The sequence below is a fragment of the Peromyscus maniculatus genome, chromosome 7 (assembly GCF_049852395.1).
Source record: "Peromyscus maniculatus bairdii isolate BWxNUB_F1_BW_parent chromosome 7, HU_Pman_BW_mat_3.1, whole genome shotgun sequence".
NCBI classification, from domain to species: domain Eukaryota; kingdom Metazoa; phylum Chordata; class Mammalia; order Rodentia; family Cricetidae; genus Peromyscus; species Peromyscus maniculatus.
This window is the reverse complement of record NC_134858.1, coordinates 107,414,323-107,428,950: the sequence shown is the minus strand read 5'-3', so window position 1 is coordinate 107,428,950 and position 14,628 is coordinate 107,414,323. Positions and strand designations below refer to the sequence as shown.

The 14,628-nt window shown below is 41.4% G+C and overlaps 1 protein-coding gene across 46 annotated transcripts in view; it reads right to left on the bottom strand.

Moving 5' to 3' along the window:
* Map4 (microtubule associated protein 4) overlaps nt 1–14,628 on the bottom strand; it is a 143,926-nt gene that overhangs the window by 85,598 nt on the left and 43,700 nt on the right. For all 46 annotated transcript variants that reach the window (XM_076577094.1, XM_076577086.1, XM_076577088.1 and 43 more), the window contains exon 2: nt 6,495–6,736. In XM_076577094.1, coding sequence (XP_076433209.1) covers nt 6,495–6,717 — 223 coding nt within the window. In that variant the 5' untranslated portion in view covers nt 6,718–6,736. The remainder of the gene's footprint in view (nt 1–6,494; nt 6,737–14,628) is intronic.

Below are 14,628 nucleotides of genomic sequence, written 5' to 3'. Positions count from 1 at the left end.
TGGCTCCTTAGACCCTCCTTTGCGGCACTGACTGCTGCTCCTCCGTCATCTCTAAACAGCTCAAAGCACTCATTACACACAGAATCCCTAACAGAGGTTAGGGTGACCTTTAAGAGGGGTTAGACAGACTCCTTGGTAGCCAGATAGACAGGGAGAGGGGTCATGGCTAGGTAATCAAGATGGCTCCTTTCCAAGATGGCCTGCTTCTTCCTCACCTAACTGACCTGAAACACAGCTTAGAAGCTTAAAACAAAGGCCTTGTAGGCTTGTCTCCAGCCAGCAGGCCCCCTGGCTTAACAAGTTCAAGGCCTACTCAAGACATGTCACACAACAGTTCTTAAATAATAGTAATAGTAATAACAATAAATTTACAATCTGGTTAAGTGACAACACGATATTTGTAAGAAATAACACACAAAGCATTTATCAGATTAAAAGAAAACAGACCAAACAGAAATAAGAGAAGTGACGTGACCACACACACAATACATGGAGCTTCAGTCTAGAAGAGAAGCAAAAATATTATGACACCAATGAGAAGAAAACCTAGGATTCATGAGAGGAAAAAGCTCGAAAACTTCTTTCAAACAAGTAGTAATCACTATACAGCACTGGGAAAATCCTCAGAAGATGCTATACTGACTTCTCACTGAATTCCACATAGGATCTTCATTTAATGAAATAAACTTCAGTTCAACACAGACAGTATTAAAACAGCACACCTTTTTTTTGTTGTTGTTTTTCGAGACGGGGTTTCTCCAGGTAGTTTTAGTGCCTGTCCTGGATCTTACTCTGTAGACCAGACTGGCCTTGAACTCACAGAAATCCGCCTGAACAGCACACATTTTTAAAATTAATCATATTCTCCCCATTCCACCTCCCCCCCCAGGCAGGGGAGGTTTCTCTGTATAACAGCCCTGGCTGTCCTAGAACTCCCTTTGCAGACTAGGCTCTGTTTGCCTGTGCCTCTCCAGTGCTGGAATTAAAGGCATGCACCATTAACCATAAAATTAACTAAAAATTAACCATATTCTTAGAGGAATAGAAATCCAAAGTTGCCTTTAAAAAAGTAAAAAAAAAAAAAAAAAATCACTCTCCATAACAGATTTCAGACTCCCACATGTGGCAAATAAACCTGGAAAAGAACGGGGGTAAAGTGCTGAGAAGAAGAGCCATGAGGAGGAGAGTAAGCCTTTGGTCAGACAGGGAAGATTGAGCACAGGCTCAGCACAAGCCTTTGCAATTCTGTACTGCCAGACTCTTGCCAACATCACCCTCTTGTGGCAAATTTTGGCAAACTGCACTATTTCATTAAGGCCAAGTCACATGAACAAACTTCTCTGCAGTCCAGTCCATTGCCCATCCTTTCCAGACTGACTTACCTTACCTCCTCTAGCCCAGGAGGACCAAAACCCTGCTAGGCCTCAGCCCAATGCACTTTTCATAAGCTCCACATGATCTGAATTGCTGGTTCAAAGGCTCACCCTTGAGGAGCACTGTCTTAAACTTTCTCTTTTTGAAACAGAGTCTTTCTACATAGCTGAAGCTATCCTGGAACTCACTATGTGGACCAGACTAGGCTATCCTGGAACTCAGAGATCTACCTGCCTCTGCCTCCTGAATGTTGGGATAAAAAGCATACACCATCGTCACATTGTGTAGAATATTTTATTCTACACAAATGTTGGTCTCAAAGAACTAGAGAGTTAAGTAGAAGCTATTAACCTCAAATCTTATGAACAGGACACAGAAAAAAAGTCTAAGTGACCTGCCCACAAACTTGCTAATTGCTCATGTGAATTTGAAAAATGTATGAGATGCTCACCTACACGAGGCAGTCACAGAATTTCTGCTCTGTCATTCATATTTGAAAGACAGATGCAAGGGCCAGCCACACAATGCTCATAATGAACTACCAGGCATTGGGCAGTTTATGAGTAAAGCAGAGAAGAGCAATGCATCTCAAGAACAATGACAAATACAGTAGGCAACAAGCATGCCACTGCACCCACTCATGAGCTTGAAATACATTCCTCCCTTTAATAATTAAGAAAAGGGTTCTTAGAATTGGTGCCATCATGTTTGTTACACCAAGTGTAGTCAGATAAAAAGTAACTCTCCTATTTATAATAAATGCTCACATGAAGGCAGCCATGCTTTTTTAATTCCTCATTTTATCAACATTTTTTTTTCTTTGAGACAAGGTTTCTCTATATAGTTTTGGAGCCTTTCATGGAACTCACTCTGTAGCCCAGGCTGGCCTGAACTCACAGAGATCTGCCTGCCTCTGCCTCCGAGTACTGGCTGGGTTAAAGGCGTGCCCCACCAACGCCCAGCCTTATCAATTGTTTTATTTTGAGATAGGGTTTCTTCTAGCACAGTTTAGCCTTGAACTCCCTATGTAACCAGAGATGACCTTGATTTTACCTTATCTATCTCCCAAGTGCTAGGTGTGGAGCATACTGCATGATTATTCTTCACTTTTTAGTTGAAGGTCTTTAGGGAGGCCATAAAAGTAGTAAAGGAAGCAAGCGGATCTCTGTGAGGCCAGCCTGCTCTACAAAATTTGTTCTAGGACAGCCAGAGCTGTAACACAGAGAAACCCTGTCTCGAAAAACCAAAAAAAGGAAATAAATACAACTATTGTTCAAAGAGTTCTATTATATGTAGCTTGTTCAACTGTTTCTTCTATATCTAGATGCAAAACATAGTTTAAACTTCCTTTAATTGGCCTGAGTTTCAATCAAACAAATGAGAGACTACAAAGCCTGTTCCAAAAACAAAAACCAAATTTAGGTGTGTACCTCAGGTTTGGGCACCAAAAAAAAGGTAGATGTATAGAGAAACATAAAAATAATGAAGACCTCTAGGCCTTGAGGCACATGCCTATAATCCCAAACACTGAGAAAGCTGAAGCAGGAGGATCAAGAGTTCCAGGGTAGCTCAGGCTACATCTTAAGACCTTATCTCATAGAACAAAAGTAACAATAAATTAAAATCTTTAGAGCTAATTCCATTGTGTCTGAAAACTGTGCAAAAGAACTTACTTGGAGTTAAAGAGATGGCTTGCCAGTTAAGAGCACTTATTGCTCTAGCCGAGAACCAAATTCAGTTCTCAGAATTTGTTCTTTGTTTCCTGACTCGAACTCACAGAGATCCACCTGGCTCTACTTTCAGATGCTGGGATTAAACACCACTACTGCCTGGGAGACATGTTAATATCATACTGATCAAATCACTCTAGATGAGGTATAGCCAGGTATCATGGCTGTCATGATTCTAATCGCAGTATTAAAAGAGGCAGAGACAGGAGCAGCTTTGTGAGTTAGAGGCCAGCTAGCACCCCCACCTCCAAAAAAGATAAAGCACAATAAGAAAAACTATTCCGACTACTTCCTTGTCCTTACCCATCAAGATCAGTCCTAGACTGTGGAAGCATTAAACTATTATAAGAAAAGAGAAAAGGAAAAGAAGCAAGCTTCTTCAACCAAACTCTGATGAGTATAGTATCAGTGCTGGGTTGGGGGAGCATGAGCTACCATTAGCTACTACAATAGCTAAGCCTTCTTTCCTACTGAATCTCTTTTATTTTCATGTGAGTCAGTCAAAGGACAGTTGTGACTATTTTCCATTAAGAAATCCACTTTTTTTCTTAAAGCAAGTATTTATGCAAATATGGTAAGATCTCTCAATTCTTCGCCTGATGGGGTGTGTGTGTGTGTGTCTCCCCATAAAGTTTACACAAAGCCACTAGATTTTCCACTTGGTTACAGAAAGTCAAAAAAGCAGTATGTCACTCCCACTTCAACAATATCAAGAAGATAGCTCAGAGCTAGGACACTGGAGAGATGTATCAATTGGTAATATGCTTGACTTGCAAGCAAGGACTTGAGTTAGACATTAGGAACAAGAGTAAAAGAGCAGGTGTGGTGGATTTGAGCTTGTAAGGGCAGTGTTAAGGGGGTGGGTAGAAGTAGGAAAATTTCTGAGGCTTATCAGTCTAGCCTATTTGTTGAGTTTCAAGCCAGTGAAGGACCTTGTTGAAAAACCAAAAAAAAAAAAACATAAGGGGGGGGGGGAGGAGTGGGGAGAACAAGGGAATCCGTGGCTGATATGTAGAACTGAGTGTATTGTAAAATAAAATAAAAGGAAAAAAAATAATAATAATAACTGGCCCAGTAAGATAGCTAAGTGGGGCAAGGCACTTGTCACCAAACTTAATAACCTGAGTTCAATCTTCAGGATCCACAAGACAAAAGGAAAAAAATGGCCCCTATAAATTGTCCTGACTTCTACATGGAATGCACAAAGGTGTCTGAGAAACACCATCCCACATTGTCCCCTGGCCTATACACACACCATACTACACCACACACACACACACACACACACACCTATCTCAAATGGGGGGGGGGGACGACTCTCTCTCCTACCTCCCCCGACTCTCATCTCTTTTATACAGTCACATGTAGCTCAATCTTGAAACCTGGACAAGTGAAGCAAAAGCTTCAAATCTTAAAATTCTGATCCTCTGTCTTCACCTCCCAAGTGCTAGGTTGATAGAGACATATGGGCTACCATACCTAGTTATGCGGGGTTCAAACCCAACCTAGAGATTCATATACTGTAAAGTGAGCTACATCCCCATTCCTTTATTGTCTCATAAAGAAATGTAATCCCTCGTTTAAAACTCAAAACTGCACAGATAGAATTTGGATACCTTCAAACAATAGAAAGAAAAATATCAATTTTATAAAACAGTTCCCCACTCATATTGTTGCTGGTCTATTATGTGGTATTTTGTTTCATTTCATTTGTGGACACAGTTCAAATTCACCTCAAATTTTCGATCTTTCTACCTCAGACCTCAATGGCAGCTTTTTTTGTTTTGTTTTGATTTTTTTGTTTCAAAGTTTCATTTTGTTTTCCAAGTCAGGGTTTCTCTGTGTAACCTTGGCTGTCCTGGAACCTATTCTGTAGACCAGGCTGGCCTCAAACTCAAAGAGATCCACCTGCCTCTGCCTCCCGAGTGCTAGCTGACTCATTTTTGAAGTCTGCATGATTTCAATTCTAAAACCAGACAAAAGAGTTTACCATGTCTACTCACACAATGCCAGCTCTATGAAGGATTGAAGCTGAAGACAGCCATGAGTTCAAGGCCAAAATGAGCTAGACAGTGATATCCAGGGCAGCCTGGGCTACAGTGTGAGATTCTGTCTCAAAATAACAACCAGCCAACCAAATATACATATAAATTACTACACAATTAATGATAATATCCCTCTTAAATACAGACACAAAAATCCTCAGCCAGCTGGGTGGTGGTGCACACCTTTAGTCCCAGTATTTGGGAGTTAGAGGTTGATCTCTCGGTTCTAAGCCAGCCTGGTGTACAGAGTAGATTCCAGGACAGCCAGGGCTACACAGAGAAACCCTGTCTCGAAACTCACCCTACCAATCCACCCTCAAAAAACAAGAAAAGAAAAAAATCCTCAGCTGTGGTGGTATTGTGTTCCCCAAAATATTGTGTACTCTAATAAATTTATCTGAGGTCAGAGAACAGACAGCCACTAGATACAAAGGCTAGAAAATGGTAGCACTCACACCTTTAATCCTAGCATTCCAGAGATAGAAATCTCTCTGGATCTCTGTGAGTTCAAGGCCACATTGGAAATAGCCAAGCATGGTGACACACTCCTTTAATCCCAGAAAGCCAGCCTTTAATCCCAGGGAGTGGTGGTAGAAAGCAGAAAGATATATAAGGCATGAGGACCAGAAACTAGAAGCATTTGGCTGGTTAAGCATTTGGCCTGGTTAAGCTTCAGGCTTTTGAGCAGTAATTCAGCTGAGACCCATTCTGGATGAGGACTCAGAGGCTTCCAGTCTGAGGAAACAGGACCAGCTGAGGAACTGGTGAGGTGAGATAGTTGTGGCTTGTTCTGTCTCTCTGATCTACCAGCATGGACCCCAATAACTCGCCTCGGGTTTGATTTTATTAATAAGAACTTTTAAGATTCCTGCTACACTCAGCCACATATTAACAAAGCTGATTTAGTAATATATATTACTGAATATATTTTTATTCAAATATATATATGTATATATATATATATATGAATAAAAAAAACTGTAAACTTTTCTTAAAGGATTTAACTGTGTTTTACTCCAGATGTGAGATCACACCAATAACCTGATTCCAACATGAATTGGAATATAAGCACAAATTTAATGTATTTAACTTTATAAAGTTATGCTTAAATATAAGAAATAGCAGGAACTTTAATAGAGGAAATTACAAAGCAGTTAGGTAGTAGATGAAACATTACAGAAGTCATCTCCTGCTTCAGCAACACTGATTTGACTAAAGGACAATGTGTCCTTGATTTGTAACAGACCCTTCAAGTGATTGCCTACACCAAAACCTCAGTGGTGACAAGTCATGACCTCCAATCTGCATTCTGAACATATGCATCCCTTTTAACTTAAACACTTACTTTCAACCTGGCTAGTGTCTGAGCATGGTTTCTTTTTGGCCTCTGGGTTCCCAGTTTTCTCATCACCATCCATGAGAGGAATATACTCAGTCTTCTCCACAGTTTCTCCCACAGTGTCATCATAGGGCTCGGCCTCCAGTGTGGCAATGAAGTCTCGCTTTATCTCTCCCTCAATCTCTGGAGGTGGCTCTGTCAATGCATCTACAAGACTGAGGTCCGCCATTCTGCACCACTGCAACTGCCTGTTAGAGGAAGAGAAGTTCACATGAACACTGCGAATGAACAATGGAAAACACTTCTAGAAGCTCTCTCATCAGTTGTTTTCAAGAGAACCAAAATCTAAAACTGAAGTACAGTCAACGCCTTTAGGATGATGAGAAAATTAAAGCTCATGAAACTTAGCCAAAGTGAGTCACTGCAGCTGACATTGTTCTCGAATCTCTCTAGGGCAGAAAAGCCAAGGACTATTTTGTTCCTTTCACTTATCTGAGGCGGGATCTTGTTAGATGTAACCCAGTCTAGCCTAACCCACAATCAATCTTCTGCTTCAGCCCCCAGAATACTGGGATTATAGGAGTATATATAGTCATACCAAGCTTATTAATACAGAAAATAAAGCACAAGCCAGGCGGTAGTGGCACACACCTTTGATCCCAGCACTCGGGGCAGAGGCATGCAGAGTTCTGTGAGTTTGAGGCCAGCCTGGTCTACAGAAAGAGTTCCAGGACAGCTAGGGCTGTTACACAAAGAAACCCTGTCTTGAAAAGCCAACACCCCCTCCAAAAAAAGTTACTTTTACTTTATGTGTATTAGTATTTTGCTTGCTTGCATGTTATGTTATGTGTACCACAAGCATGCTTGCTGCCTGTGGTGGCCAGGTGTTAGATATCCTGGAGTTATGTGAGTGCTGAGAACATAACCTAACTCAGGTCCTCTGTAAGAGGAGACAGTGCTCTTAACCACTGAGCCATCTCTCCAGCCCTTAAATCAGGTCTTTTAATTTCAACTCTCATAATATCTTTTCAGTTATCCCATATTTCCACATCAAGTACCAAAATAGTTTTTAGAAGAATATACAAGAGCAGATTAGAGTATTTCTATGAAAAAGACTGCATTATCAGGCAAATAAAATCATTGTTTTATGTTAAGGCTGGGTACTGCCTCATCATCACTGGTAGATAGCTCAATAAATTAGTACAGCCAACAATATGGGTCAATGGACAAATGTGCTTGCCACAAAGCCTGACAATCTGAGTTTGAGCCCCCGATTCCTATGTGAAGGTGGAGAGAACCAACTTTTCACAAAGCTGCCCTTTGATCTCCACATCTGTGCCACGCACACACACAGTCTCTCACACACACATAAAATTTTAAAACAAGCTGGGTGGTGGTGGAGCACAACTTTACTCCCAGCACTCGGGAGGCAGAGGCAGGCGGATCTCTGAGTTTGAGGTCAGCCTGGTCTATTTAAAGTGAGTTCCAGGACAGCCAGAGCTGAGAAACCCTGTCTCAAAAAAACAAAAACAAGAAAGAAATTAAAACAAAATGATTTGATAAATAAATATCTTGAGTGGAAGTATTCTATGTGGGTAGATAAAGCCATTCCCAGAAGCCATAAGGTAAGAGAATGAAAATCCTAGTGCCTAGGCCTTCTTCTCTAGGAAATGTGGGCTAAAAAGACCCCTATAGCTCCCAAAATACAGGCTATTGCCACAAAAGTTGGGTATTTATCAGAACAGGATGGTAAGACACCATGCACTTTGGTAGCAGGACACGGAGGGAGGGAGGGCTGGGGGGGGGGGGCGTGTAACTAAGTTGGAAGCTTCCTCCCTGCAGGCTAGATTTCATGGTCTCAAATATCCTGGCTGATGGGGGGATTGTTACTAACAGTCTTATTCAGCTATGGATCCCCTGTGTGCTACACTACCCACCTGCCAGACAATGAAAAAGAGGCCTAACTGTTACAGGATTTGTAGCCCATTCCACAGGAGAAATCTCACACCTGGTACTGTAAAACTGGTCAAAGACCTGGTGCAGATGAGGTCATAGGTTGAAGTGGGGAAGCCACTGCTGTTGTTTTGATAAACAGACATGATGCACTTATCATATTGCCTTCTAATCTTTTGGTCAGAGAAGCTTCTTTTTTCAATGGGTAGCCATTACTGCAGAGACTCATGCTGGTCAGAGTACTGGGAATTAGTGGTGGCTGAGTGGCATCTATATCAGCCCCTCAACGCTCAAGGAGCACAAAGGGAGATAGATGGGATGGAAGGAACAAAAGAACTGAAGGAGAGGATAGCATGTTGTGAAAGTGCTGTCTTCAGGAGGACATGGCTGCTGGCTGTTACATTCTTGAACTTTCTCTCTCTCAGCTGCTTTTGATTACCTGCAGAAGACCAGAACAAGACTGAACCTGTTAACACACACGAGGCCACACTACTCCTACAGGATTTACACACAGTTAATGAAAAGGGATTTTCTTCAGTGGTATAGCCCCGGGTAAACTGCCCAAGCTCCTGTAAAACGAACCTCTCATCCAAGCTCCTGTAAGTAACCCTAATCAAATTCATTGGGCCATAAAAATGTAAACTAAGCAGAAACTACCAAGATGTGCTTCTTATAGACAAGTTCTTACAGCAAAGTAGGTAACATTTTATTAGGATGGAGAATGCTAGAGAAGGTTTGTCTATATATGAGCTGGGGGAATAACATTCTGTATATCTTACACTACATGAGGAAAAATAACAAATAAACTTAGTATTTATTTTATTGGGGGACAGAGGCATGGATGGTCTCACACTATAGCTCAGGCTGGCTGGAACTCATACGGATAAAGCTAGCCTAGAACTCACAGCAATCCTCCCTCCTCAGCCTCCCAAAGGCTGGGATTCCAAGTGTGAGTCATGATGCCTGACTTTATATACACACACACACACACACACACACACACACACACACACACACCTGCAAATAAAATCCTTCCCTCCCTCCCGCGCCCCCTCCCCTTCTCAAAAAAAAAAAGCTATTTTAGGCGCTAGAGAGACGGACTAGCTGTAAGGACTGGGATTCTGCAACACTCATAATAATGGGTTACAATCATCTATAAGAGGGTTGCTTATCTATCTACCCCCACCCCATGTCTGTGTATGTACAGTCCCTGCATGTAAGTGGAGACCAGGGGAGACATTGGGTGTCTTCCTCTACTGCTCTCTGCCTTATTCGCTTGAAAAAGTCTAGGTTGGCAGCTGGTGAAGTCCAGGGATCCTCCTGTCCCCCACGCCACAATGCTGGTTACAGCCATGAACAACCAAGTCTGGCTTTTTACACAGGTGCTATGATCTGAACTAAGGTCACCGTGCTTGCATAGCAAGCTCTCTGCCCACTGAACCATTTCCCCAGCCCTTAGCTTTTCTTTTCTTTTTTGTTTGTTTGTTTGTTTGTTTCATTTTGAGGCAAGGTCTCTTCTTCAAGTGGCCTCAAATCTGCTCTCCTCTCTTCCTCTGCTACCATGTGGGTTTGCTTTACTTTCTTCCATCTATAAAAACTATTCTTACCAGTTAGCCCTTTAGAGCTCTTATGTACTTTACTTACAAAGACCCTTTGCATGAAGACACAATCCAAGTAACTTGGCAGCTAAGGCACAAACGCCTTAACTTCTGGGAGTATAGGCATGAGTACCTCTGTTAAGTCACACTTCTTTTTAAATGTGGTGACATGTAAAAAATAACTAAACTATTGGGATGCAGATATTAGGCTAGAGGAGCTAGTCTAACAGGAAGACTGAGTTTAGAACAGCCTGAGTTATGTATAGAAGTCCTATTTCTAAAAGCAACAACAAAATATGCACACCACTACCTGTAGAAAATGATTCTAGAAAGGAAATTACAGTATTATGATAGAAGCACAAATAATTATTGAAAGCACAGACTTTATTTTGTAAATTAAAGAAATCAATACTTTCTTTATTCTAAAATAACGTACATGTAACTTTTTTAAGTAACAGACAGATCTGTCAAACTTTCTGCAAATGTATCATGCTAATGTATATACTAAGTGTATACTAATACATACACTTCACTTCATATAATCAGTTCGGCTTCAATGTTATATTTCATGAACAAAAAGGTACAATATGGGGCCAGGCATGCCTCTAATCCCAGCACTTGGGAGGCAGAATATGTGGAGCTCTTGTGAGTTCAAGGTCAGCATAGGAGTTCTAGGACAACTAAGGCTACACTGTGAGAACCTGGATGGGAGTGGTGGAGGTGGTGGGGATTCAATACAACACAGGATTGTTTTCAAATCAAGACCTCAAGAAGAAAAAAACCTTATCATAAAAACCTTATTAGCTAGGATTCTTGGTACACGCTGGCCATCCCAGTTCTCAGGAGGGTAAGAAAAGAGGAGGATTTTGAGATATGTCTTGAAACATACAAAGACCAAAAATAAATAAAATAAAAAAGAGTATCTTTATGAATGAGAAGAATCTACTTAAAATGGCTATTTATTCATCTATCTGTATAGATAATAAAGTTAATTTAAAATGAATTTGTGATTAAGACACAAAATCTAAAACTGAGTCTGGCAGACACAGTGTTTTAATTTGATGTTGTGGCCTTGAGGAAGTCACCTTTGCATACCCGAGTTTCCCTTAGTATGGTGGCCCACACCTTTAATGCCAGCACAGAGGCAGGCAGATCTCTGTGAGTTAGACAGCCAGAAAGGAGTATGCTGTCGGAAGGGAGGAAGAGAGGAAGGAAGGAAGGAAGAAGGGGAGGGAGGGAGGGGAGGGAGGGAGGGAGGGAGGGAGGACAAAAATCTATTCCCTCCTTTCCTTTCTTCCCTTTAAGCCCTGCTATGTCTCCTCTCTTCAACCCCTCCCATGTTTCCCCAACATTTCCTATCAGATTGATGGGTTTTATTTTTGTTTATATGTATATATACACATAAATACATAAATTTAGCCTGCTGAGTCTATCTAGAGTTGCTGGTGTGTATGTGATTTCAGGGCTGTCCACTCTGTATTGGATAACTATTAAGGAATCTCAAACTCAGGAGAGCTAGCTGCCTGCCTCTGCCTCCTGAGCACATACCATCATGCTTGGCAAACAAAAGAAAAAAAATTAATTAAAAATGAATCTCTAAATCAAAGCTTTACAAAAAGTATTTCCAGTTAAATGACTTGCTATTTATTAGGCAAAAGCTTTGAGGGGGAAAAAAGGAACTAAAACTTCTTGAAGCACCTTCACTTCTTGAACCAATCTGACTAGAATTTTAAAAACTACATACACCCAGCTCTAGCTGACATCAACAGAGACCTAATACCACACATACTGAACTGTTGAAAACAAGCTCCATATGATCTAAGCAGGCACCAAAAGAACACATGTTCTCAAGTACAGCAATTTGGACATCTGATCTTTCCTTCAGACCACATGTCGGGGATAAAGTTATCTGGTTACCAAGGTCTTAAAAAACAGGTAAACTAAGATGGGTGGTGGTACACATCTTTAATCCCAGCACTTAGAGGCAGAGGCAGGCAGATCTCAGTGAGTTCCAGATGGCTTAACAGTAAGAACACTTGCTCATCTTCTATTGGAGCCAGCTTCGATACTCTAACCCATATGATGGCTCACAACCATCCATAACTCCAGTTCCATGGGATCCGACACCCTCTTCTATCCTCCATGGGCACCAGGCACACACGTGGTACACAGACATACAAGCAGACAAAACAATCATACAAGCCAGGAGTGGTGGCACATGCCTTTAATCCCAGAATTGAGGAAGCAGAGGCAGGTGGATCTCTGAGTTCGAGGCCAGTCTGGTCTACAGAGTGAGTTCTAAGACAGCCAGGACTGTTACACAGAGAAACCCTGTCTTGAAAAACCAAAAAGAACAACAACAAAAAAGTAAACTAAGGCAACAGGACTATGTGACATGATGATGAAGCATGCAAGAGAATCTTGGTCCTTTACTACACCACTGTTTTAATAGCTGTGTGCTCATAAATAGTAGATAACCCAGAATAAGATCATAAATACCTTATGAGGGGGTTTACTTTAGATAATTCGCGAAGTCTGAGGTTACTGATTTAAAAGTATTTTTAAGGTCAAGCTCTCTATAGTAGTCTGGGCAACATTTCTTTTGTTTTGCCACAGGTTCTCACTGTGTAGCTCTACTGGTCTGAAACTTGATATGTAGACCAGGCTGGCCTTGAACTAACAGAGATCCACTTGCCTCTCCTTCGCAAGTACTGGGATTACAACTGTCCCACTTTGCTTGGCCTTGGGACAATTTTTCAAACTGTAGGAAATCCTCTAAAAACAGAAACTGCCACTCTAGTTTACAAATGACCAGCAGCGTCCTCTGTCCTCCCTTCGACACGGTATTTGCTGCTGTGGAGGAAGAGAGAAGGAAGAACAGAAGCCTAGTCAGTGCCATCATCACTCTCAAACATCATTCATAAAATCTATAGTATCTTCATTCCCCTCTGAACACTAGACAATTTCTAACAAGATTCCTTTAAAAGTATAGAATCTACACATATACATGACAGTTCCATACTGTAATACCAGCACTGAGGAGGCTCAATCAGAAGGATTAAAGAGTCTGGGGCCATTCTGGACTGCACAGCAAGACGCAAAACCTGTCTCAAAAAAACAATCATTATCATTATCCTCCTCCTCATCATCATCATCATTATCATCATCATCATCATCTGGACACAGTAGCATGCACTTATGAAGTCCAAGGTATACAAAAAGCTGAACCAGGATTGCTTAAGCCCAAACTGATAGGCTAATTTAAAACAGAGCCTAGGATCCAAGGGTGGTGGCCCATGCCTCTAATCCCAGCACTCAGGAAGTAAAGGCAGGCAGATCTCTGTGAGTTCGAGGCCTGGTCTACAGTCAGTTCCAAGACAGTCAGAGCTGGTACACAGAGAACCCTGTCTTGGGGAGGGGGGAGGGAGACTGAGACCGAGCCTGGCTCTGTGGTTAAGAGCCCTAGCTGCTTTTCCAGACAACCTAGACTAGATCCCCAGCAACCACATGGCAGCTCACAAACATCTTTAACCACTGTTACAGGGGATCCGTTGCTCTCTTCATAAACATACATGCAGGCAAAACACCCACACACATAAAATACATGTTAAAAATAAAAAACAGCAGCTTCTCAACTCCACTTAAAAAAAAAAAAAGTACAAACTCCTTTTTGGTTTTGTTTCTGTTGTTTTGGTGTTTGTTTGTTTGTTTGTTTGTTTGTTTTTCCCAAGACAGGGTCTCACTATATAGCCCTAACTGTCCTGGAACTCTGTGTAGACCAGGCTGGCCTTGAATTCACAGAGATCTGACTGCCTCTGCCTCTCAAGTGCTGTGATTAAAGGCAAGTGCCACTACACCTCATTCCAGACTCCTATTTTGAAATGTTTAAGTGGGTACTAGACGCACGTTCCTGGAAAGACCAATGTTTCACATGTTGTGTAAATTAAGATCTTACCAAATCACTTTCTTCCTAATCCCAAAAACTCAAAGTATTTTGGGTTTTAATGAGAAAAGGACGAAAAACAATTTAGCAGCACATAGCAGAGACTGTTTCAACATGCTGGCCGCCAAAGACAAGTGTGATAATTTTGTCTGTTCTCACTTTTAGAAGAAAAGTACTAGCTTAGAGAAATTATCACTCTGTTTCCCAAAGACATATTAGGTATTTTAAGTTTCAAATAACCAATTTAATTACAAAAATTTTTTGAGAGACTGTCTCTCACTATGGTACCCAAGGATGGTTTAGAGCTTTTTTGTTTTTGTTTTTGTTTTTCCCGAGGCATGATTTCTATGTAGTTTTGGTGCCTGTCCTGGATCTCGCTCTGTAGACCAGGCTGGCCTCAAACTCACAAAGATCCGATTAGCTCTGCCTTCCAAGTGCTGAGATTAAAGGCCTGTGCCACTGCCGACCTGCCAGTTTAGAACTCTTGAACTCAGTTTCTGAGTACTTAGGACCATACGCACACACTACTCTGTGTGTGCTATTACAGTTTATAATTATATTTTAGGAGGGGGAGAACAGGGGAACCCGTGGCTGATATGTAGAACTGAATGGTATTGTAAAATAAAAGGAAAAAAATATATTTTAA